Genomic DNA, 26299 nt, shown 5'->3' with positions numbered 1-26299 from the left:
CAAGTCAAAATCTCTATTTATTTTATTTTATTTTATTTTATTTAAATTATGATAAGCAATAAGATATGTATGTACGAAACGCATACATGATACCGAAAATCTTGTGATGGCCTGTGAAGCACAATAGGGGCGGATTAATTATATCTATATTTATAATAATAAATAATAATTTTGGTTTTAAGAACAATTATATATATATAGCGAAAATCTATATTTATAATAATAAATAATAATTTTGGTTTTAAAAACAATTATATATATATTTTTTTTCTAAAATTTTAAGCAGTGTATAATTTTTTAATAAAAAAATATAAAAAATCATCATCAATTATAAAATGACAAAGTCTAATGCATGGTGGGCCCAGTAGATAACCCTTGCATAAAGGGAAGGAGTTATATTATTGGTCCATCTCCTTACATGGACCAGAGAGGCCCATATAATAGCTCTCAGCCCACGGTTAATGGACCACTTAAGTCCACATATTGAAGAGTTAGTCATGGAACCACTTGTGGGCATGTCATTTTTTGGATCACCGAAATTAGGGCCTGCCGCATGGATTTGATCCGGAGTAAAATATTTCGATAATAAGTAAAATGATATTTTTATGTTTTTGTGTATTTCAAATTAATCATAATTATTTTTTTATATTTATATACATAACAAACATGCGGGTTCGAAAATTCACCCGAGTTAAAAACAATCAAAATATATTTTAATTTCACGGTTTCGCATATGTTGATTTAGAGTAAGTCTCTTGTGAGACGGTCTCACGTCTCACAAAATACGACCCATGAAACCATCTCACACAAGTTTTTATCCTCGATTTGAGCACATCTTCCGTTGATATATATATATCAAGGATTTTAAGATACTTATACGGGGATATTTTTTGGACAATTCCTTTTCTTTTATTTAAATTGCATCCTAGTAATTGCACAACACACATGAATCTGCAGTAAATAAGCGTAATTTTCATACAAAAAAACATAAATAGCTCGAGTAGAGGATTCGACCCAAAACATTGTGATATTGTTTAGAATTATTTTCTTCTTGGTTAGAAAATTTTAGAGAAAATAAATTTCATAGGTATTATTCGAAAATATGATATTTTATTTGTATTTTTTTGGTTGTTTATGTAGTCAAGTCGAATGCGAGATGAAAACAAATAACACAAGAGTCTTGTTATGTGCACCAACCAATATTGCTTTCTTCATCACAAACTCTTACTTACCAATTATTTTATACCCAATTTTTTATGAATATATGTAGTTTTGATATGTTACCCATCAAGCGCCAATCAATGAAGTGACTCTCATATATTGAATATATAATTTTGATATGAATGTTAACTTATTGATGAACACGATTGTAGAATAATATATATATATATATATATATATATATATATATAGATAGATATATATAGATCGATCCAATGCCAATGTGAATAATAATAATAATATTTTAGAAACAGACAAACGGAAAATCCAATGGATTGATACTTTAGTTTCTGCGATTATCCTTTTTTTTCGTACTAATTTTTCAAATGTATTTTATGTTTACACTATATTTGAATGGATGAAACATGTTAAATTAAGATGTTCGATTTCATAAAATGACTCGAGCTTAAATTTTAAATGATACTCATCTTCGATATGTTTAAAATCATTGAAAGGAAGTAAAAATGAGCATTTAACTCAATTGAATCCATCCAAACAAAATAAGAAAATTCTACGATGATGAATTTGAACTATGTTATTTTATTTAATTTGTTTTTCCTAATATGTCATTAGGCGATTTAGACATTGCGATTTTTACTAACATCTGAATTAGACTAATAGGCCATTCGAAACTTGTTAAAATTAGTTAATTATAATGGTAATAATAATAATAATATAATATTAAAAATATTATAAAATGAAAATCGGAGCTGCTGGGATTTAATACATATAACACGAAAAATCTAATAAATTAGTGATTTCTTCGAGGGCTGTTATAAGTCATTGTTAACAATCCCTCTGGGATTCCGAAATTCAATGTACGGAGGTTCTGGAAAGCTTGGCCGCGGCGGCGGCAAGCGGAACATTCACGCTCCTCCAATCAACCGTAACTCCGCCTCGACATCGGGTGGCCGCCTTTCTTCGGGCGGCGGCGCGGCTGCCGTCGCCAGAGGCCGCGATGGCGGAGGGGAGTCGGCCTCTGGCCCCACATCTTCCAGGCAAGCGGAGGAGACATTCAGCCTCGTTACGAGGAATCCTCTAAACTTCGCGATGGCATTAAGGCTTGTGCCTGACCTCGTTGAGGAGATCAATCGCGTGGAGGCTATGGGGGGAACAGCGCGTATCAAGTTTGATTACAATGCGAATAATGCCAATGGAAATGTGAGTGTGGATGCTCAATTCTGTTGAAGCTTTGGGTTTTTCTGCGGCTTGTTTTTTTTTTATCAGTTGGACTTGAGTCTTGAGCTGTGTATCGACACTTTATTATAATCAGATTAATACTCTTATCACATTGAGGGTGCTTTATCCATGGTTAGGAGTTCAACTCAAAATTTGGTATAGTTACATCTTTGTGTCTAGAATGGGATTTCCAATTTGCGGATTCCAATTTGGAACTAAAATAGAAACTACAGGTCCCAGTGTACGTCGACCGCGTTTGATTTGGTTTGTACACAGAGACATCTTTTTCATTGTTCCGTGTTTCATGTCAAAGCGTTGGTAATACACTTAAGTTAGCATGGATTCAGAAAACGTGAATTCTCCTGGTGGGGAAGTAGGGAGAAGTGGAGAAGTAACGCGTGCTTTTGAGGAAAAACAGGCAACGAAACTGAACCGATTCGGATAAGAAAAAGTAGTTGAATATGCGTCTAGAATTTGTGGTTTTTATGATGGATATATATGCCAGTCTCGCAGCATTCTACAATACTGAAATAATTTTCATTTGACTTCAGACTTTTGAGACAATTCAAGGCTGCCTAAATCGGTAGATTATTATTTGCTAGTCTTGGGTAAAACATGATAAGCATATACTGGCACCCTGAATTCTTGTCCTGCCATGCGAATGCCAGTCTTTTTCCTTCAGTTCCTCACCTTATTTTTTTCTTGACTTGTCTAGTTCCTCGTAAAAGTTCAGTTGGAGCCAGGGTATCAGACATTAAAATTTTCGGTTTTAATAGTTTTTCTTCCTAAAGATAACCCGATGCTTTTTTTGCGTGGTGTAGGAAACTATGCTTCTAGATGACTGGTGGCCATTTTTTAATGTGCTGACGATTTTCGAAATTTTTTCTGTTTCTTATCTTCTGTTTTGAAGTGCCAAGATAATTGTCATTATTTCAATATAATCAAGTGTTATGCTGATAACAGAGAAGACTCTACTATCAGCGATGCCATGTTTTTGTTGTAATGCATAATTGCTGGTGATGTGGTGACATAATGACCTTTACTTGGTCTTACTGTTATTTGCACAAAAAATTTGGTCTGCGCATTTCAGTTTGATACTTCCCTCGAATGACATACCAGAGTAAAATCACTTATTTACATCTTAGTAAATGATAAATATTTCTTATCTAGTACTCGCAAGAATCATGTCCTTGGTTGCCTTCATTCACCTTCTCTCACTTTGCTTGTTGTATTGTTGAACATCAACTGCATCATTATCCTAAACAACCCGTGTGCTTTTTCAAATCGAGTTACCTTATTCTGCTTAAAGATTTCTTGATAGAATTGTGGGTTTTATTTTATGTTTCTGTTTTTCTCGTATCATTTTCAAATAAAAGTAGACATTTAAACTTTTCCTTTTTCTGTAACAAGGTTATCACTGTGGGTGATAAAAACTTCAATTTTACATGGTCGAAGGAAATGGGGGAACTTTGCGACATATATGAAGAATGTAGAAATGGCGAAGATGGAAATGGCTTGCTAATAGAATCAGGAGGCGCTTGGCGTAAGCTGAATGTGCAGCGTGTATTGGATGAATCAACTAAAAAGCATGTCAAAATGCGATCTGAAGAAGCTGAGCGCAAGAATAAAACACGAAAGTATAGCTTCTTTTCTCGAACTATTATGTCATGCGTATATTACATGTTTGTATTTATATTACATGTTAGTATTTTTAAGTTGTAAATTGTGAGAAGCTGTCTGGGATTCTGGTATGTATAGATCACCGGATGCATTGAAATGATGTTCAAAACAATTAATAATGGTGTAAGAAGCTGGAAATTATGCCATAATTTCCAGGATAGGTATAAGTCTTATACATCAAAAATCAACTTAGAAAGCCGAAAACAATATATTTTTCCTTTTATCCTTCTGGTTTTTCTCTCTCTTTCGCTGCAAGGAAGGCTGTTTGGGGTAGATTTTGAAGTGTATGTTAGCATGTTCACATTTGGTAATTCCCTCAAATTATGATAATCTCTCACTATAACATACTTATATGCGGCTAAAATTTTGATTTCATCTCTCATAGTGTAATCGATTCACTTGTATTCACGGTGATATTTTGTTTGATTTGAGAAATAAAAAATATGTTTATTAAGACCGGGCTACCCTGGTATAACTCCCTATACATCATAAACCAATCCTTAATACTTCAGTCATTGATTTTTTTTTTCCAGTTCTTCGCCATATTTGTTCTTCTTTAACATGGGAGAATTTTTTCTGCATATTGTGTTACTGGTAAAATTGAATAAGTGGAGTAACTAGTTTGGATCAGATGATAAAGTCAATAATTCATGATGCTATTGTAAGAATCTAATAGAATTCAGCCTTTCAGGAGACAAGAATGATATACTTTTTTTTAAGTTTTTCATCAAGTCCATTCTATTTCTTGACAACAGATCCATAGTCTTAGACCATCAGAATTCAAGTATGAAGAATCAAATGAAGGCATTAGCTGCGGCTGAATGTAAGCTTTGTAATTTTTGCATTCTTTCTTTTTAAATGCACTTCAATTTCTCATAAGCTAATTTATATTGATTGGTTAAGCCTTTGAGCATGCTCTATTTGCGTTTTTTGGATATATCAATGATCATTTTCAAAGCTCAACCCCTTCACTCAAAAAAAGATTTTCTTTGCACCATTTGTAACAAAAAAATTGTGTCTTCAGCTTTTCAATTCAACCGATATGATTACATATGTGATGCTTTGTAGAAGGGACACTGGCTTTACATCCTATACACCTATAAAACCAACACTTATCTGTCTCTAGCGTCTTTATTTCAGTGGAACTTTTGACATATGTGATGCTTTATGAGTGGTAATCATTGATGAAAAAGGAAATTTTATAGCCTAGGAAATAGGGCTGTCAACTGAAGAACTGAAACCTGAAAATCTGGCCCGGAGCTGTGAAATGCGGTCTGATAAAACAATATTAGTATTTGCGTCAGTTTCTCATAGGATAACCTATCCATCCCTGTTGCCCCATAATAAATATTTTTTTTAACAAAAAATATTCTCTATACATTTTTAATAATTTTGTATATATGTTAAATAAATTTCTTATTAGATGCTATCTTGATAGAAATACTTCCTATTATTTTGTTTAGTTTTTATTTAAAAAGCGGAAAAAAACCGTCTAACCCGAACCCGGTATGTTTAGCTCGATTTTTAACCCGTTGAGTTATTTTTATATCAACGCATCCCGAAAATAAAGCAGGTGGACTAAATTTACCTCAATTCCAGACCCCTCCAGCCAGTTTACACTACACTTTAGCCCCACATCTACCTAGAGATGCCATAATCTCTTTTGCAACTTTTGCAACTTCATCCTGTCTTGCAACCTCACTTTCATGACGCATACAGTTAGAATTGAAAATTTTCATACTACAATAAGAGCACCTTTGTGCATTAGTTATTGTTCTTCCTGTATCTAAAGAAACTCTGTTCTTAGTACCAAATTTCCTCGTTTTGCTATTAACATTGTGCGTTGGCAATGCTATTATCACGATCATTATAATTATACGCCACAAGAAAATGTTATATATGATTGACACCCACTTGGTCTTATGTTGAACTACTGTTTTTTGAATGTTATTAGCAACACTAAGGGTAGTTTGAACACAAAAGCATTCAGCTTAAAAATTGCTTTATTAAGCAAGGCTCTTTTAAATATCTTAAAAAAGCAATTCTGTTTAGAATTTAGATGTAATAGTGAAATATCTTTTTCTTTTAAAGAGAGTCGCAGAAGCTCAAAAGTCAGATTTTTGTAAATCTAGCTTTTTTAATTGTTTTTTAAGCCTATCTGAACACAACTTTTTTAGCGAAAGCATTTTTGCCCCATAAGCTTTTCATATCCAAATGCACCTCTAAACTAATTCCACCCTTTTTTATTTTCAGCTAATTCATGGAGAATGCCTTTTAAAAGGAAAGAGCCTCCGTTCAAAAAGTCAAAACCTGAAGCCTATCCTGGTGAGTAGGATAATGATTTCGATGAATTGTTTTCTTGCCATAGTTATTTTGTTTCCATTTTCAAGTCAGAAGAAATAATTTTAGATTCCTAAAACGACTCTGGGCTTGACTTTTCTGTAAATACTAACTGTCTCCGTTGGGTATTTTTGCTTGACCCTCACATTAGCAGGTGGACCTCCTAAATCTGTCTATAAATCCAGTTTGTCTGCACAAAATCCATCAAAAAATAGGCCCTCCTCTGGTTCATCATTATCTTCTCATACAGAACAATATGTTGCACCAGCTCACCCATCTGGAAGCAGCAATCCCATGAAGGGAAATGCCATTGTGTCTGATGCTACACCCTCTCAAGCATCAAGTAAAGCTACTAGTTTAGACAAAGAAATGTCTAGTAGGATGGCAAATAATACTGTCCCCAATAAACCAATTCAGAACCAGAACGTGGATGCTAAACATTTTGATTTGAGAAGCTTCATTGTTTCTCTTCTAATGGAGCATCATGCAGATGGAATGAGTCTAAAGGTTAGGGCATATGACATGAAAAAGGGGGAGGGGGTGGGTGCTAATTGTAGGGGTACTGGGAATGTTTTTCAATTTCTTACTGTACTAAATTTACTATTCATGGAACTTTTGTTGTTAGATAACGCTCCTGAATGTTTTCTTCATCAGGCATTGGAGAAAGCTATTGGAGAAGCTATGCCGAACTCTCTACAGAAAATCCAGCCAATTCTGAAGCAAGTACGTCATTGATAAATTTTATAAAATTTGTTTGCGTGAGTCTTGAGCAGATTATACTTATCCATTTTTTACTGTCAGATTGCAACTTTTAAAGCTCCTGGAAGATATTACTTGAAACCTGGAGTCACAGAAAACTTCAAGAAGACTTCTTCTGAAAGTGGAAGGTATACCTGGTTCTATCAGGCTTTCTGTCTGAGCTGAATTCTGGTGCTTATTTATTTAAGGTTCTTTTTTATTCTTGTAACTCGTGAAGCATATTCAATATATGTAATAAGCTAAGGTATGTATGTGAGAACATAGTCAGTATGGTACATTGTCATTGTGGAATTAGAACTGTAGGCTTGAGGTGCTTGGGATGTGCTTTAAATATCCTTCTCTATACGATGTAGTCCTTGTGCAATAAGGTTTTTCCTCCTCCTACTCTCCCCTGCCTTCTTCTCTTAATTTTTATACTTAATCACTTCTTGGGATTTGTAAGAAGATATTATACTTTTAGCTTGGGTGGATAACATTGTGATGGAGGTTCTTTTGAATCTTTGATAATTTATAACGAGTTAAACAATAGTTCCATGTGCTGGAAAGTGGATAGAGAAAAAAATCTAGATAGCATCAATAGCATCAAGATCAAGTTTACGTTTTTATTGTTTTTGCCTTGTCATTGTAATGATAGTTTCCTATGAAAAGAGTGTCTGTTGATCCAAGTCTTTTTTATTTGATCCTTGACACAAGTACAAATCAATAGAGATATTTGGGCGATGAGATAGAAAAATGTGAAATAAGGAATAGGAGCCACAAAAATAGGCACGAATTGGCATTTTAGGAAGTCTGTACTTTTATGCCTTGAATCTATGAATTTGTTCAGATATGCTGCCGTTGACATATTATGGTAGGGCATGTACTTGCATTAGTGTTATTCGCATTAACTCTGTGAAGGCCTTCTTTTTTGCTTTTATTTACCCCATCTAAATGACTACTTCTTGTTCTCTACCGCTGGACTGTGCTTTCTATCAGCGCTCTAATGTGTTTTTCCTCAGTTCCCCAGAAATCGTTTGCAACCAATCACCTACAACTAATAACTTTGGCCGACTTCCTGATCAAGATCCTAACTTTTCCTTGCGAACTCCCATTCATGAATTGGAGGAACAGGTTCAATTGGATTCTATGTGTGCAAATGCATCGGATACAGAGGAGAAAATTGACATCCCACTCAATTCGCCAGATCATTCTAATGGCAAGAAAGTTTCAGATGATAGTGAAGGGCCGGCTGCTAGCTCTAGTGACGGTGGAAGTGACAGTGATAGTGAAAGTAATAGCAGTGATAGTGGAAGTGGTAGTGAAAGTAATAGCAAAGAAAAAAGAAGTCCAGTAGGAAGTCGCAGTGGGAGTAGCAGTGATAGTGAAAGTGAGGTATCTTCCAGCAGCAAGCAGGCACCTGATGAAGATGTTGATATCATGACAAGTGACGATGGCAAAGAACCTGAGCCCGAGTCTCTCTTAAAATCTCCTGCTCAGTCCAGGCCTCTAGACATTGAACCTCTTGATATAGGACATTATGAAAAGCAAGATGATTGGGTTTCTGATGTAGTAGTGGAGATTGAGAATGATAATCCTGAAGATGACCTCGAAACTGAAAGGGCTACATGTAGCTATTTGTTTTCTAATGAAGAAGGTGAAGATATGAAACCGTCATCACCAAATCATTACAAGTACTATGAGAGCCAAGGCTATGACAGTGTGGTTAAAGATGGGTTCAAGCATGGGGAGCCTGATAGTTACACAAGATCGTCTAAAGGCAAATCTAAAAGGCAATCTAATGAATGTCATTCTGTTGATAGGCCTTACAGTAGTAAGAGGTTGAAAGACACGAATTTGAGTCAACCAATTTCTGGGACCATAACCTCTCTTTTCGGTGAGAGTCCTCAAAATTCATCTCCTGATGAACTTGTAAAAAGCCCCCTTGAGTCGCCTATCAATCAATTGTCTATCAGAGATGCAAGGCATGGTAACTGCGACCCTAACCTTCAAGTAGACTTTAACCAGGGAACACAATCTGGGCCTTTTCCTGAATCTCGGGTGCCAGGTCAAAGATCCTCTGATGCTGTTGGACGGGCTGAGGTCAATTCTAATGGAAAGAGACTTGGTAAACAAGACGGTTTGGGTTGTGGTGTGGAGGAGTCTGAAAGAGGCCTTCAAATCAGCGGAAGACTTTGGATGCAGAATCCAAGAAACACGGAGACACTACATGAAGATGGTGACACCAGTGAAAAACAGATGCTACCAGCAGAATCAATTTCCAGAAAACCAAAGATTATGGTGAAGGCAACGGATGCTGGACGACATTCTAAAACGCAAACGGGTTACTCTCCCAAAGATAGCAACACTAATACTGTGGACAGGTCTCTGGTAACGAATGGCCGGGACAATAAACTTCAAAGAGAGCTTTCAGAATTGGAGTTGGGTGAGTTTCGTGAGCCCTTACCTGATGAAATACCAGGGCCAAAGAAGCAATTTGAAAAGAAGGGTAAACATAGACAATTAGAAAAAAAATCAGCTGATTCAGATTCAAATAGAGGAAAGCCCTCTAAAAAGATCACTCTAGGTTCAAGAAAACTTTCCCCGCATAATTCTGAAACTGTGGTGTCTGAAATTCCAGATGGATCATCAAAACCTCAACTCAGAGAAACTAGACATCAGTCATCAGCAGGTCCTACCGAATTTGTCCCTAATCATAATAAAATTCCTGAAATCAGTAAAAGTAGAAATGCAGAACCTGAAACTCAAAGGACAAACTCAGAAGCTAATGGTTACAAAAAAGTTCCTGTTAATGTGACAGATCAGCAGCCTAGCCTCAAACAAATAGTTGTTTCCCAGTCCATGAATGAGTTTAAAAAACAGGAGCCCAATATGATAGGTAGCTCAAATGATAGACAAAAAGACACATTTTTAGCGGGGAGCAACAATGGTATTCAGAAAAGGAGAGAATCTTTCTCAGATAAGAAAAGTTGTTCATATGTGAAGTATGAGAAGGAGGAACCCGAGTTGAAGAGTCCAATAAAGGATTTCTCTCAGTAAGTTTATAAACACAATGTTGTATTGGATGAACAAATGCTTTGATAAGCTCTAAATTTCATGTTGCAAAATAACTTGATTTTGTGGTTCTCAATTAATTATATGTCAATCCATCTTTAGGTATAAAGAATACGTGAAGGAATATCAAGAGAAGTACGAGAGCTACTTCTCCTTGAACAATATCTTGGAGTCATACAGGTAATGTCGACCTTGCTTTATTTCACTTTCTAATATTTGTGCATTTTGATTGTCTTTTAGATAAAAATGTTGCTCTATAAATGGAAAATTGGTTCATCAAATCAGTACTCTAATTTGCGTTGATGATGTAATTAGAGATGAGTTCAGTAAACTTGGGAATGAGCTTGAAACTTACCGAGGAAGGGATAGTAAGAGATACCAAGACATCTCAGAGCATATACAGTCATCATTTCGTCAGTGTGGAGAGGTACTTTAGTGGTTATTTTCGTATAGTTATCTGTGGGCATGCTTTTGTCGAGTATAGCTCACTGTTTTATTTATGTTTACTTTTACCATTTTAAAATTTAATTCATTTTTTGTATGATCCGGTTTAACATCTGATATTGCAGAAACATAAACAAATGAAGAAAATTTTCATCGTGCTTCATGAAGAATTGAGGGTGACTTATTCCCCTTGGTCTTTCCTGATGACATCGTTAACTTTTATCTGCCATTCTCTTATTTGTCACTAATACGAGTCCGTGAACACATTTTTTAACAGCATTTGAAGCAGAGAATTAAAGACTTTGCTGCCTCGTATACAAGAGACTAGTTTCTTTACAACTCCTAAATCAGTCATCACTGCGTTTACATCACTGTGACAATGTTGTTATATGGTGAGATCTGCTGGTCCCCCATAGTCTGGGGAGATTATGTCAACGTGCAGCAACTGTCCAGGTGAGATCTGCTGGCCCCATGTAGGCTTCATTATGGATCTCATATAACCAATTCACTGAAGAGTTGTACTTCAAGATTCATCTCCTATACCTGTTGCAAGCCAAATACACGTATTTTGACGAAATTTTAGATCTATTGCATGTGTAATATACTACAACTGTACAGTATCGTTCTTGGCCTAAAAAAGACATTCTCGTGGTTCTCGTCAGGCAAAATTACCATTGTGAAGTTTTTTTCTCCGCTTGTCAATTGTTGCTTAGTAGCATGCCATTGCCACAATTTTGAATTCTCTTTTTTGGATGTATAATTCTCGCTATAGGAGCTTTCAAATGTGTATAATCTCAAAGTTTATATGTGATTCATAAAGATTAAGTTTTGACCGCTCACTTAACAATGGATATTTTGATTTGGCTCAACTGTATCAGTAAATCTTGAGTCATTTCTATTCATTGAACGATAGATGCCGTTTAGTGTGACTGTTGATGCGTTAGTTGATTATTAACATTTGATTAAGTTCTACAAACAATTGAAAGTTATCAAATTTTGTTGTAAACATGACGTCATTCTCATCCTGAGGATTGTCGCGGTTCATACTTGCAAATTTTGATTCTGCTGTACAGAATCAGATCTTTTTTCACCCTTAAATCCAAGTCCAGTCGTATCTTGATTAATATATGGAGTATTAGAGGAGATTACTCTGAAGTGAAGCAAGGAACGAGTTGGTGCATAATACAATGATCCACGAGTAATTCTTATATTTCTTTGATAGGTAAGGCACTCGAAATAACATACAATCACTCTCACGAGATTTGCGTGCAAAAGAACAATTTTTGGAACATTTGAAACTTTATTTCCATACAATATACTTTTCTTTATTCTTCTAAGCGACATAATTTCCAAAAGAGTTTTACGCAGAAAGGACAAATGGAGAAATCCAGTTCCTTGTTTTGATGAAATAAGCAAAACTGTGAGGACCCACTGAGGTAAAACCCCCCTCACCTAAGTTGCAATAAATATATATATGCTAAAAAAAATCAGATTTTAGTTATTATCAACTATCCCAAAAAGTGCTAAACGAACATTTTATTCAGAAATGAGACATTCTGGGATCATGCTTTAATATCTTCTCGTAAAATTTTGAAGATTATTTTAATATCCAATCGTTTAGAGCGATTATGTTCTAAAAGAAAACACTTTAAAAAAATAAGCTTATGGCATCATTCTTTTCCTTTTTTAATTTTTTTACTGTATAAATTTCATATCCAAATTCCAAACCACTCCAACATAATACTAAATACGTCACAAAAGTGCCCTTAACACCACATGCATCATCTCCTGAATCCAAATTATCCAACTTACAAATTGGTGTCTAAATGAAAGTATATCAAGGAAATGACGAATACTCGATGTTTGCTATGTTAAACTAATGTCACCAATCTACTTCCTATCATTGAATCTCACAAAATGATGACAGCACAACCTTTTGTCGATCGTGAAACACCGGAAAATGTTAAATAAATGTTACCAAACTGTTAAATGTTCTTGAATGAGCACGAAACATCCAAACATGACTTGGAACGCTGATTAAGAGTCAAGTAACTTCTCAAACATGAGAAATTCTAAACCATTCACTCACTTTGAAGGTTTTTTTTCATGTCCAACAATCAAAATTTAATCTATACAAAAGATCTCAACAATGGGCATGGAGTGTTTGAGATCATCTCGTGTTAAATCCAATATGATATGTGGAAGCCAGAATGGGAGGTAAAATTCCACTCATATTCACAGAAGCTAAATTAGTAAACCAAGGAAAAAAAGCACATCTCATTTACCAAAATACTGTAGCTCTCCTGTCAATCCTAAACCGCACGTCAATAAAACTTAACAATACTTCAGTCTTCAATGAAACAAGAGAACTCACAGAAACCTTCTAGAAGTGGACATCAAAATCAACATAGATCCACCAGCACAATTTAACTATAGAACAACTCTATACATCGTAGGGTATGGCCAATTGGGATGAAAGTTTTAAATATTTTCACTTTAAATACTGCCCAATGGTCGAATTGGGGAGTGTTCAAAGTGAAAATATTTAAAAATATTTAGATATGCAACATGAGAGACCACAAGGAATATAGTAGACACAATCCCCATTAATGAAGTCGAATTTATACACAAATACCAAGTTTTTCGCAGAAGTTCGGAACTTATTATTACACCACGCAATAATAGTATTTGAAAATATGACGCTTCAGCATCAAGCATATCTGAACATACCAAAATTTCACCCGCGTGCCTTGAGCTCAGCCAAACGCCTGGAGAGATCATCTTCATCCACCTTCTCACTATTCTTCACAGAAACAGCGTGGGCTGCAGGCTGAGGCAGGCCAACAGACACTTCAAGCCCATAATCATCAGCCACTTGCTGCATCAAGCTATTGACCTCGGTTTCAGGTGTTGAGAGAGACGTGCTCCCTGACATAGAGCTCTCCATAAACTCCGCCTGCACTTCCATGTTCACAAACTGGCGCTCGAATTGATCCATGGTCTCGGACATTTTCTGCAAGTTCCCTGTGGAAAGGGACGATTCCAACGATTTCACGATACTGCCCATGGATTTACTTATGGTTTGCATCTTAGCTTGTGTGTCCAGGCGTGAGACGACAGCGTCTAGGCGCGAGGCAAGGCGGAGATAATTCATCTGCTCATTACGCTTGCGGATCGAATTCTCGGCGTAGATACGGGCACCATCCATGTTACCTTTCTCGATCGCTTTCTTGACCTTCAATTTCTCGGCTTTTTCCTCCTTTTCACACTTCCGGGCCTGGCGTTGGAGACTTTTCGAGGTGAATTTCAGATCCATGATCTGATGCATCAGCTTCTCCGTGTTACCCATGGCGATTTTCCGATTCAGATTGGGAAAAATTCGAGAGAGAAAGGAGTTGATTTTAGGTTGTTTGAATTATCAATCGGATTTAAATTGACGCGGAGAAAAAGTAAAGGGGTCAGTAGGTCTTCCCTGGGTTTTGCTAAGGTGCGGTGGCGTGTATTGAGGTCTTCTTTCTATCCAATCACAATCCTTCTCACCTTTTTAATCCAATAAAAAAAATTAGAAATTGATTTTTTTTTTAATCAATATCAATATCCATCTTCATATCTTAACAGAGGCATGTTAGAATTAAATAATGGGTTAATTAGAAACAAAGAACTTTGAAAATATTATTTTAAAATTGAATTTAATTGTACAAGAAACCCGTTGCATAAATTCCAGACAATTTAGTAAATCGAGATAAATGACGTTTTCCGTAGAAATAAGCATATTTGACTAATCAATAAAAATAATATAAATAAAATAAATTATAACTCCGAAATGAAAATTAGCAAGTTTAAACGATATCACACCCTGATCCATGCATTAACGTTATTTTCACTTGTATGAAAACATAACATGGACTCGATTCAACATTAAAATGACACATTGAGTATTTCGAATAATTGAGTTCGTAAGTAAATTTTCATTATATATATAATAATAGCTTTAATGTCAAGATTCAAGCTGTCCCCGCACTTGTCTGAATTTGGTTCTCACCGACAAAGAAAATGACAGTTCCCGGTATAATTTTTATACAAAGACAGGGCATAATTTTTAGTCAAGTTAGCATTCAGTTGATCAAGAATGCTGAAAATGGCTGCCTATTCAACTAAAGATGAGTACAGATCTATCCATTCGTGAACACAAACATCATAATTTATTTATCCTCTGTGGCTGGCTGATCAATAAGCCGAGGCGCAGGTCGAGTCGAGCTATTCATGGCCGCCATGATTCTACTGAAAACTACGTTTAAAGGGATAGAAGCTATACAAGGGCCCTTGAGTTTTTCAACTACCGGTTGTCTTTTTTCTTTGGTTCTCCGGGAACTGGTCAGGGAAGACAACTTTCTAATCTTCTTTGACAAAAGCACATTTTGCCTCGATCTTGGAGATTTTGTCCGTGAGCCGCGAGCCTGAAAATTGTGATTCTTGCTCAGGGCTATTCCATGTGGCCTCTTTCTATAAACCATATCTACATTACGATAATCAGATGTGTCCAACTCAGATCCTCTGCTGCGACATTTGGCCATTCTAACTAGATCGTCGCACATACCACCACTTAGCTTCTCGATTGCAAGTGGATGACCTACAATGGGCCGTCCATTTAGCCTGCTCATGAGAGAAATATAAGGAACACACTGAGGTCGGCAGCTACCTTTTACCTCCACAGTCACATCATACAAGCCAGAACCGGAAACATGGTGTCTAAGAGAAAGCTCGGGGGTTTCATACTTTGGGTTAAGCATGAAACGAGACTGACGATAGGGAAGTGACCTCTGAGGAAGCATGGGCTCAGGTGTTGATCCTCCGGCACAAGAATCTTTCCTACTGCCCCAACTCCATCTATGAGAGCTTTCGATATGAGTTTCTGCCGGAGGCCTGTTATTTGAATGACAACTGTAGCTTTCTGACATAAGGGCGCCACAGAGACGGCTAAAATCCGCCTTTCTATTAGAGCCAACAAAAGGGCTGTCACCGTCAATACACACATCAGCCTCAATATCTGCATCAGTTTTCCTTGACCTAGAGTTTCTCTTCCCTTTCAACTGCCATTCAGAGGCACCTTTATCTATGCTTTGGCTGATATCATGAATGTAAGCAGCACCTGTACCGGTAGAACCAGATTCATTGTGCTCTTCATACCCCAAAGATGGGGTTTCTACATGACTACTTTGGCTAGATTCTGCCCCAGCACCATTCCGGACCTTCTGTGAGTCCACGGAAACAATTTTGGAGAAGCCTGACACAGCAACATTTACACAAGTATATTAAACAAAACACGTTAATGATACAAACATTCTCAAAAAAGAATGCGAGCAGCAAAGAACACAACACTGTAATATCCAAATTTGACAATAATATTTGTCAAAGCACTGGGAAATTTCTACTGTAATTTCCAACAATGGGACACTGAAATTAAGATGTGTAAACAGAAAGAAATGAATAGGTTACACTTACAACCACCTTTATCCAGTCATATATGCATGATGCTAACCTTGAGCGACAAGGGGCACATGAAACAATTCTTCCAGAGAATCATTCTCCTTCAGTTTGCATCTAACTGAAGTATTGCTCACATGCTTAGATGTGTTTAATAATGTTCCATTCTGACATGAAACAGTCATACTGCCTGAGTTATTAATAACGTTAGATTCTAATCCAGAAACCCTGCAGTCCAATGCTCCCGAAAAGCATGATACATTTGGAGAGGATGATGCACAAACACGGACAGGCAACCTTGGAGAACTCTCCAAAACTTTTGTCAAAGCACGGCGCCGATTTTTTTTCTTCAAGAATTCATGAACATGATCTACCAGAGACCTTTTCCTTTTCAAGGATGATGCCACGCCTAATCCTAAGTCCTCGAGTCCTTTCATACGCCTTGCACCTTCTGTTCCATCATCCTCTGAATCATTTGGAGTTCTCCACCGCTTAGCTCCTTCCTTAGCAGCATCCACAAGATCTGATTTCACAAATGATAAACCAGACTGGGATTCCTCTTGGATGGAATCATCTTCACTTTCTTCAGGCGAACAACTCGAATCTAATACATCACAACTACTCAAATTTCCATCAACGTGATCATTGCTTTCCTGATTAGTGTGAAATGAACAAGGTGATTCATCAACACGAGGATGATCCTCATATGTATCTGGTCTGTCAGAGAAGTCTGGATGCTCTTTTCCAAGACGAGCACTTTCAAGCTCAAGAGCGTGAATGATGGCATCTTCTCTTCGAGCATATTTGACAGCTTTCTTCGAGGGATGAGATGCAGCAGCCTTAGCTTTCTCAATGCAATCATCATATTCCCCACAGCGGAAAGCTTTAACTCTTTTCGATCTCTCAAGATTATACCAGTCCCTGAAAGAGCATCAACAATAATTTTGACCATATAAATCATAACACAAGAAAAATAACACCAAATTTTTTGGGGAGGAGAAAATTAGAAATTCAGCTTAAAAGTATAGAATAAGCAAAACACAAAATATTTGGTATCCAATCATCACAGAAAGTAATCCTTTGCATTGGAGGCAACTGATACTGAGAACCAGGACACCTAGATGGAAAAAGTAGTAAGATCGAGGATGTTCAATCATCCATTTCTAGTTCAAGTATTTTCTCAAAAAAGCTATGAAGTACTCATACTTACTTCTTACAACACTACTTTTGTCCAGTTCTTTTTTTCCTCATTTCACGGATATGATTTTTCAAAAGTCACAATAATTGATGAAAATATACTTATGGCAGCATAGTTGTCATGGTCAACCATAGACAAGAAACTTATATTTTAAATACTTATGCTCATAGAACATTATTGTAAAAAAGATGTGCTTCCTGCAGTCGTTATTCAGTAAAGCTGAACTATAATAGGATATGCAACAGAGGACATCACCAACTTAAGATGTTAAGAACCGAAATGGTGAGCATTCAAAATTTCAAATGATAAAAAAATAGAACTCAACAAGGGCAAAAATATATATATATATATTCCTTTATAATCCAGCTCACTTTTTATTATCATCAAAACTGTAAGAATTATAAAATTTTTATGGTGGTATCTAAAGAACGACAGAGGACATATCAACGGCGATTTTGTGGGAATTAACAATAATTTTGACACAAATACAAAATTTACGAACCAAATATGGGATCGACCTGATTTGGAAAATAAATCAGAAATTGAAAACAGCTGGTGAGTTTTAAACTATTCACAATACTTTGCTTGTTTATATGATTTCAGAGTAACATCTTGCGACAGTTGCCGTGATATAACTAGATGTAGATTCTCACTTTCACGATGACATATAAAAAAAAGGAAAAAAACTAAATAACAGACGAATTGAGATTAACAGTGATGCTGATTGAGAAGACGAGGAAAACACACAAGTCCCGACATTCCAAATGACAAACTGAAAGTTTAAAATTTTGATAATGAGCGTTGCTCCACTTTTCCACATGAACAATCTCCGTAAACAGATAAAATGGCTCAAGCCCGCAAAACTGTCTAAACATCATGATTATCTGGTACATATTCTGTAATATCGATTAACAGGTTGCAACATTTCAGTTCCGTAACCTGCTAGAGTTAGAAACATAATCATGCAAATTAAAGAAATCACTAAAATAATACTTACACACTTGCATCCTCCCTCCCAAGAAGTTTTACAGGGGTCCCCAGTCTTGGCATCGACAAACAATTCTCAGGTAACTCCTCCGGACCTAGAATTCGGCCAGGCCACCACGACCCATTCCTCCGTCGAACCCAAACCAGCCCACCAACTGATGGGTCAATGCCCTTGCTGGAGACAATACCAGAACCACCCATTCCACACCACAGACAAAAGGGATTCTTAATTTAAACCAAGCAACCCAAAAGAACGGAAGAAAGTAAGCAGAAATAGTTTTCACATAATTTATTTCAAGTCAGCATTTTCGTCACCCACAGAAATCCTCCAGAAAAATTCATCAACCCTCCTTGCGCCAGAATGCAAATTTCCATCAACACTAACAAGAACACCACCGACAAAGATTAGAGGACACAACAAAACCAAAATGAAACACAATGCCCAAAGATAAAAATGAAAACAAAAAGAATCAGATCACAGAACCGAATAAAATTAAGCAAAATATACCTCTAACGCATGCTGTATCAAGAAGAGAATCAGAGAGAGATCTGCTACAAAAATTTATGCAAAAGATGTTTCTTTTTCAGTTTCTTTTCCTCATTTCCACCTAAAGTAAAAATCAATAACCGTACCATTACAAAGGACTTCTACAGTGCGTTCCCCGTGTTTCTTTAAGCGGTGGCTATTTTACAAGCGAAACGGTGACTTTTGGATTAAAAATGAGCACAAGAAATGGGAGAAAAATCGAGTGTATGCTCATTTACACGCTCGTGTGTGTGTGATAGTGACGCGGCCGATAAAAGCTACGAAGCAGAGTGAGTTGTTGCACAGTCGAAAAACTGGAAATGAATTCCCTTTGGCGTATATGCGTCGACACAGAGAGGAACCCTCTGCCTTCCAAGCGAGAGAGGAAGGAAGATTTTCTTGAAATTAAAATGCAATTAATTATTAATTTATTTATTTACTTATATAATATACCTTTGGGATTAGCTAGTCTCATTTCTCAAATCCCATGTTTGTGTTTTTTTTTTTTTACAAATAAATTAAAATTTATTAGATTTAACAAAATATTTTTGAAACGAGATAATTCTTAAATATATACCAATTCAACTCCTCCACTAATTAGGGCTTCTTTAAGAATTTGATATGCAAGGGTTCTACACTTTTCCCATAAATCCGACATGGAGGAATTGAATTGCTTATATTGATTAGAGTCATTGACCAAGGGACCAAAATTTATGTTGAGTTCAATGAGGTTGTTGTTTTCAAGGTGGATCTGTTATCAAACAGTTTTTTTTACCTAGAGTCGAGCATGTTCATAATATATTTAGATCAATGATAATCGTTGGATGTGTAGTGATTGTGGTACCGTAACATCTCGCTAACCGAAAAATATTTAGCAAAATATATATTACCAACTGTTTGACATCCTAATCTGCTCAATAATTTGCAATGCCAACAAGATGTTATGTAATGCTCGTGTGGAGAGAGGATCGAAATATACTTTTGAAAACACAATTGAATAAGCTGGTCTAATGGATTTCAAGAGACGAATTATAAGTTTTTTTAACAAAATTAAATGTCAAATTATTTAAAAACCATTTAAGTTTTTTCGTTCTAACAAAATCTATATATGAACCGGATAACGCACAAAATTCGATGGCTATACAATATGTTATATAGTATCTATATCATATAATTACCAGCATCTGTAATGTAAATGCTGTTCCAAGTTATGAACGTGCAACCCTCTTCCAAGTTCCATGCAAGAACATCAGCAGCAACATTGAGCTGCCTTTTCTCCTGTCTACATCATATATACTATATGATAATGAATCTTTCACATTTGCATACAAATTGATTTTCGATCTCACTCAATCTTCCAAGCATAAAGAGAAAGACAGAAGTGTGATGCCTTTGAGTAACTCTGTGTTGAAAAATACCTGCTATTTGCACTACAATCACTAGCAGCATCACACCAACTGTTCTCCTCCACATCACTATCCGCCTCCGGTGCACCGGGCTTGAATATGATCAACCCGTAACTGGACCCCGGTGCACAAAACAACCACGAATGGACGTCCCAAAACACTTGAACCTGCTGCTTGTTCACTACCACAGTCTGATTCCCCCGAAACTTCCACTGCAGATTCTTGACGTGTATAAGCACAATCCCATCAATACTAATCCACATTTCAGGGTCTCTGTGCCCGGAAGAAGTCGAGCTCTCCACAACTATGTCGTGCTCACGTTTCTTGTGGTCGAATCTTGCTCTAGTGGAGAAGGATTTCTTTCCAAAGACATGTTCTTTCTTGAAAAACAACATGGCATCAACAAGGGCTGGTCTGGACTTTGTCCTTTTGTAAGCCTTTTTCTTGTAATCTCCTATTAGTAACACAACTTCTTCCTCAGAAACTAAGGCGACGTAGAAATCACTGCAGGGCTCTGGACCGCCTGAAAATTTTGCTGATCTTAAATCCCAATATGCTTCAATCTCATTTCCATCAACTTCAAATGTTTTGTACCCTTTCTTGGCCCAAAAATGCCAAGGTTTTAGATCGATCTTGCATTCGTAGTTGTGATCACGCTCCACGCTATCGATAGATATGGTTACCGAGTGATTCATCAGATTCTTGCTCCATAAAACAGTCACATTTCGCCAGAAACCGGTTATATGTGCCTGATACGTGCAAGTTACAGTACTTTGCGCGGTTTTATATGTCACTGGATCGTTTGTTGATCTTTGAGCATAGGGTGCTCGCGACGAGGACAAAGAATTTGGCCTCGCAAGGTACGCCATTCTTGGTTTTTTTATTCTTTTGTAGCCAAAATGGAACGGACGTAAATGTGATAAATCATAAACACAAAACAATAAATTCCATGATTGATTGGAGAAAAGGGAATTTGATTTTTCTTAGAATTGGAGTTTTTCTCCGAGAATTACCTCATGAAAGGATAGTCTCTCGGAATCTCATCAAGAATCGACCGATCAATATCCCCTGGATGAATGAATAATTTGTACATGAAAAACAAAGAATCGGGCATGACAAGATCAAATCTTGCACATGAAAAAGATCGGATTTATGTCAAGACAAAAAGTCATGAAAAATTTGGTGAAAAATTTAAAGAAATATGAATGAAAAATAGAACATCAGATTTCATCGGTCGAGGAAATATTTTCATCGAGAAGAGGTTTCCCTGAAAGGAAGGATTACATATCGAGAAATCAATGGTCAAAATACTTTCTATGGTCTATCGCTATCTCTATTTTTTTATCTCGACTGTTAAGATTAAGGTCACACTCCTTCCTTGATCAGTGATCAAGTCACAATAAAATAATAAACTTGACAAGTTTACCAGCTTAAATTTTGGAACTGATCGTATTTTCCTTCTGACAATAAAGATATTCAAGATCTCACTTTTACTCAAAGAATGTTGCAACTCGTAGAAAAATATGAATTCGTGCATAAATACATATATCAAACACATCTTCCAGTGCCACCACATTCTAGATGCGTTGGCATAAACCTCTTCCACAAAGGGGAGAGGCGTGGCAGTTTGGAACCCGCGTAAAACAAAAAATTTCCTCACCCCAACCTCGTCTCAATTGTACTAAAAAAAATAATCTGAAAGTAAATATTTTGATATTTTAGTAGAGGAGCCGAGGAGGTCGATTCTTGCTGCTTCAATTTGCTTGTTTCGTCTTGATTTTTTAGTGTTTAAGGCATAACATTGAGTAAAACATTGAGAAGAAATGGGATAATAAACAACCTTTTCTTTCTATTTATTTTCCGGGTAAAATATGTACATTTTAAATCTCATCGTACTCAACTAGCTACAAATCTCAACCATATATAATAATAAAGAACCTCTGATGTGTATTAAGTGTCTTTTCAACAATTTTATGAACCCTGTATAAATTTCTAGAGGGCTGTTGTAGAAACAAGAAAAAAGAAAATTATGTTTAAGATATCAAAGAACTAAATGAGGAGGATCTCTTGCGAAAGGAAGATTTTGTCCTAGACTTCTTCACGGCTTCAGCATATTTGATTAGTTCAGATTTCTCAGCAGTTTGAACATCTTGTGTAGGCTGGTGGTTACTTGAAGACGAATCATTTGCATCTTCCGATACTGAATCAATTCTTCTGAAAATACTCAAGGAACTATCATCACTGTTTCTTCGAGAACAACTACTGCTTTCCCGAGTTATGCTCTTTTGTCCTCGTGAATAGGATCTTTGGAGATCGAAAGAACATCTAGATGATTCACCAGATGAAGTAATAAAATTTGTCATAAGGCCATCGGGACCACAATCGGTTTGAATTTCTGGTTGAGTATCGCTAGAATATCTACCTAAGGTGTCATCCACATATACATTTCTTTTCAGTGGAGCCTGATGATGAAGACTGTCATTTCCTTGTAATAGCCTAATTAATTTGGAAAAACTCCTCATTTTGCTTGGTGGGTTTGGTTTTTTAGTCGACAGAGTATCAACGGATGAATAGTCCGGCTCTCCCGAGTCCGTAAGATACGAAGCCTGTGAAGATGACCACTGGTCAGAATCAAAATCCTTAGTATTCGGTCCCTTGTCCATGGAGCCTTCTTTACTTGCATATTCAAGTATGAGCTGCTTAGCTTTCTCTTCTGATTTGGGACTTAACGTCTTGCTGAGATCCCGGGCAAGTGTTTTACCACAGCTAGGTTGAAAATTTCTCAGTTCGTGGCGTAAGCAAGCATTTATCCATCTGAGATAGACGAGCTCTTCAACATCTGTGCATCGATCAACTTGTAGTTGGCCAATTTCCTTTGTTAAATCTTCGTTTTGCTGTCTTAAACGCCGGCTCTCTTCTTTAATAACTTGCTCCTGATATATAATGAAAACCCAATATTATGCCACCATCACTCTAAATAAAAAAATCAAATAACAAATGGAGGACCGAACGTTGGCGTTGTACCAAAAGGCTGATGGTATATGTTAAACTGCACACCTGTTATATGGGCGTGTTTTTTTTCCTTTTTCCGAGAAAGCATGTTCTTTTGCTTTGCTACAAACTATTCAGCTGCTCAATACTATTTTTTGTTTGTTGTGCCACACAAACAGCCACAGGATAACTATTGGTCTCAACAACAAACAATTACCTCTTCATTGTCTAATGCAGATGTTGCAAGCATTTGCAGACATTCCAACTTCCGAGCCAAATCGGAATTTTCTCTCTTCAAATTTTTATTCACTTTCTCCATTTCTTCGCATGCTATCTCCAACTCCTTCTGTTTCTGTATCTGCAGTTCAACGTCGTGATCTGTTTCGACAGCCTTCTTTTCATGGTCCTGCAGCTTCATAACCCTTTCTTGAAGAATCAAGATCTGTTCCCTATTCTGTTCAGCATCAGACCTAAGTTTCTTCCGTAGGATCTTTACCTTAGCTTTTGCAGCTTCAAGTTCTGTCACAACTCTTGCATAATATGTCAATTGAGCCTCTAATCTTCTCTTATCTGAACGCAACGACCCAATCTTAAGATCATAAATTTTCGCCTCCATTTCATTTAATCTTATCCGGTTCTGAAGCTCCATAACAGCAGTTTCTTGCTCTTTGAGGCCATAACATTCGAGTAGTTGAATCTCAAGAATCCTCTCCCGTTCCTCCAGAATTTGAATTTTACTCCTAAGGCCTCTAATCTCTCTTATTTGATCTTCAATTTCAGCACTCCTGCATTCCCTAGGTGACTCTACATTCGATACTAATGATTCCCCACTCTTCCTCGGAGAAATATTATCCCTCGTGTTGCATTCTTTGACAAGCTCATTAAACTCCGGTAATAGATAACCATCTATGTCTCCACTATTTCTGCTACTAGGAGAGACATTGCTGAAAGAATTTGGAGAATAAACTTTTGTCGTAGACAAATCCTGAACAAAACAAAGTAAAGTAAATTTCGACACAATCGTCTTTCGGTGTGGAAGCAATTTGTTTCTAATTTCTGCAAGTTTCACTCGAACTTTTCTTGAAGAAAACACACAAAAGCTCATAGATTCAATAATCATTCACTATACTTAACAAAATCAATAAGATTGGAAGTTCATTCATACCCTTTCCAAAAAAAATACAATTGTCAACCACAATAAGAAAATTTGCATCATATATAGAACACTTCACACTCAGAGCCAAACTATCTGGCACGAAGAGAGTATCGTGGTTCTCCTATCAATAAAATAAAATAAATAAATATCATCAATGCTCGACACACTAAAAGTCCACTCTGCTCAAATACACAAATTCTTGGGTCTGCACATGAGCAAGAGTTTGGCATTACCTGCACAGCATGATTATCGTCTCTGAGCACACCGTGTTCTCTTCTTGAATCATTCCTGGTATCACGATCTATACAAGGAAAAACATGCATCTTTAAAGAAAAGAAAATCGAGTATCATTAGAAAACAGTATAAAAAAAAAGTGAGAAATCTAACCTGGAGATATGTAAGAATGTTTCGATTTAGGGGGTTTGATTCTTTTGGTTTTGAAATAAATATAAAGAATCCCACCAAGAGAAATAGCCAAAGCCACCCCAAACTTCAAAACCACAGGTCTTAAGGGGATTTCCCTTTTCCCTCTCGCCACCATTTTCAAATAAAAATACCTCAACGCTCAATCTTGTCCACAAGATGCTTTGTCAGTTCGAATCATTCTAAATTGCATGTAAACATATTAATAAAAAAAAAAAATTTCCATCTTTCAATCATAACTATACAAGAAGTTGAAAATGCAAATAGGATCACCATATAAAAATGAAAAAACAAAACCAAAAAAAACCCCATTTGATAATAAATATTATTTACTTCAAAACATAAATGTTTTCTTATACTTTAATTCTTCGACGGAAATAATTGGAACTCAGAAACAAAACAAGAATTTGCTTCCCCATACAGTGAGACCGATTTGCAGCAAACGGGAAACAGATAGATGTGGGAAAGGGGGAATCATGGTGCTGTTTCTTTTATTTTTTATTTTCCTTTTTCATCCAAAAAATTTCTTGGCCGTTGTGCGTGAACAACTTTATTTAACTGTCTACGTAATGTCCCATTAAACCTTAATTTTCACAAGTGGACAGTAAATTTATCGGCCTTTTTCATCTTCATTTTCTTGTAAAAGACTCCGCTTGTCGAGACGAAATTTTATTAAATTTATCTATCGTCTCATCCAAACGACAAACGATATCTAAATCAATAATAATTACCATATTTTTACTGAAAACTTGAAAATCAATCGGTCTTAATACAAATCTTTTAATTTTAAAAGGATTGTAAAAAAAATTTAGTTAAAAGTATTCGAGCATACGCTTTTTAAAATAAATTAGAGATTGTTTGCAAAAATTTGTTCTTTTAGAAGAATTATTAAATTTATAGATTGTGAAAGAGTCGTTAGTGTTTAAAAATCGAGATGAAAAAGTTATATATATTTTTTTGAACGGAAAAGTTATATTTTTTTAATGTAGAGTATTTGGTAAATAAGTGATAAATATTAGTATTTTAATAAAATATCGAATATACCTTTAATTGTATATAATAAGATAATTTTCGCACACGATAATTTAAGAATATATGCCAATTTTATTTTAATTTATCTTTTTGCAAAACTAAAATTAAATGATAAGATAATAAGAAAACAATTATAAAAAGAGAATATATGATGCCTGATCATGCAAACCAAGAATATATGATGCTTGATCATTACGAGTGTTCCGGACATGATAAATATAATATATTTTTAAATATTTCTTTATATATATATATATATATATATATATAATTTATTCTTTATACATACATACATACATATATATATATAAATATTTAAATCGTTTTTTAGATAGCTCTATCCTAATTATAATCATTTCAAAAAAATGTTGTTTATTATTATAAATATGGATATAGATGTCTCGTGTCACAGAAAAAATATA

At 35.9% G+C, this 26299-nt stretch overlaps 5 protein-coding genes across 9 annotated transcripts; 1 reads left to right on the top strand and 4 right to left on the bottom strand.

The window, feature by feature from the left end:
- Positions 1–1971: 1971 nt before the first annotated feature.
- LOC142542466 (uncharacterized) lies at positions 1972–13337 on the top strand. 2 transcript variants are annotated; one of them, XM_075649099.1, is made up of 12 exons: positions 1972–2382; positions 3811–4037; positions 4836–4903; positions 6334–6405; positions 6575–6927; positions 7075–7143; positions 7222–7307; positions 8178–10211; positions 10333–10410; positions 10546–10657; positions 10800–10850; positions 10952–13337. In XM_075649099.1, exons 1-12 carry the CDS (start codon positions 2038–2040, stop codon positions 11000–11002), a joined length of 3546 nt encoding a protein of 1181 aa, XP_075505214.1. In that variant the 5' UTR covers positions 1972–2037; the 3' UTR covers positions 11003–13337. The 2 variants fall into 2 exon arrangements, with proteins under 2 accessions (XP_075505214.1, XP_075505213.1); XM_075649098.1 differs by having other exon boundaries at positions 6572–6927.
- LOC142542468 (ESCRT-related protein CHMP1B) lies at positions 13261–14138 on the bottom strand. Its single transcript, XM_075649100.1, has one exon. The coding sequence runs from the start codon at positions 14021–14023 to the stop codon at positions 13412–13414; it is 612 nt and encodes a 203-aa protein (XP_075505215.1). The 5' UTR covers positions 14024–14138; the 3' UTR covers positions 13261–13411.
- A 655-nt stretch (positions 14139–14793) lies between these two features.
- LOC142542465 (uncharacterized protein At1g51745-like) lies at positions 14794–19268 on the bottom strand. 4 transcript variants are annotated; one of them, XM_075649096.1, is made up of 5 exons: positions 18977–19268; positions 18852–18895; positions 18354–18723; positions 16214–17079; positions 14794–15958 (listed from the first exon to the last, which is right to left on the bottom strand). In XM_075649096.1, exons 3-5 carry the CDS (start codon positions 18542–18544, stop codon positions 14877–14879), a joined length of 2139 nt encoding a protein of 712 aa, XP_075505211.1. In that variant the 5' UTR covers positions 18545–18723; positions 18852–18895; positions 18977–19268; the 3' UTR covers positions 14794–14876. The 4 variants fall into 4 exon arrangements, with proteins under 4 accessions (XP_075505211.1, XP_075505210.1, XP_075505212.1 ...); XM_075649095.1 differs by having other exon boundaries at positions 18852–18892; XM_075649097.1 differs by lacking the exon at positions 18852–18895.
- A 752-nt stretch (positions 19269–20020) lies between these two features.
- On the bottom strand, positions 20021–21537 carry LOC142541433 (uncharacterized). Its single transcript, XM_075647966.1, has one exon. The coding sequence runs from the start codon at positions 21142–21144 to the stop codon at positions 20215–20217; it is 930 nt and encodes a 309-aa protein (XP_075504081.1). The 5' UTR covers positions 21145–21537; the 3' UTR covers positions 20021–20214.
- A 585-nt stretch (positions 21538–22122) lies between these two features.
- On the bottom strand, positions 22123–25339 carry LOC142542464 (protein CHUP1, chloroplastic-like). The gene is made up of 4 exons (XM_075649093.1): positions 24810–25339; positions 24656–24723; positions 23484–24251; positions 22123–23208 (listed from the first exon to the last, which is right to left on the bottom strand). Exons 1-4 carry the CDS (start codon positions 24961–24963, stop codon positions 22309–22311), a joined length of 1890 nt encoding a protein of 629 aa, XP_075505208.1. The 5' UTR covers positions 24964–25339; the 3' UTR covers positions 22123–22308.
- Positions 25340–26299: the final 960 nt, after the last annotated feature.

Source organism: Primulina tabacum, chromosome 4 (genome assembly GCF_025594145.1).
Source record: "Primulina tabacum isolate GXHZ01 chromosome 4, ASM2559414v2, whole genome shotgun sequence".
Taxonomy (NCBI): domain Eukaryota; kingdom Viridiplantae; phylum Streptophyta; class Magnoliopsida; order Lamiales; family Gesneriaceae; genus Primulina; species Primulina tabacum.
Note: the sequence above shows the minus strand (reverse complement) of the source record. Positions and strands in the feature narration are given on the sequence as shown.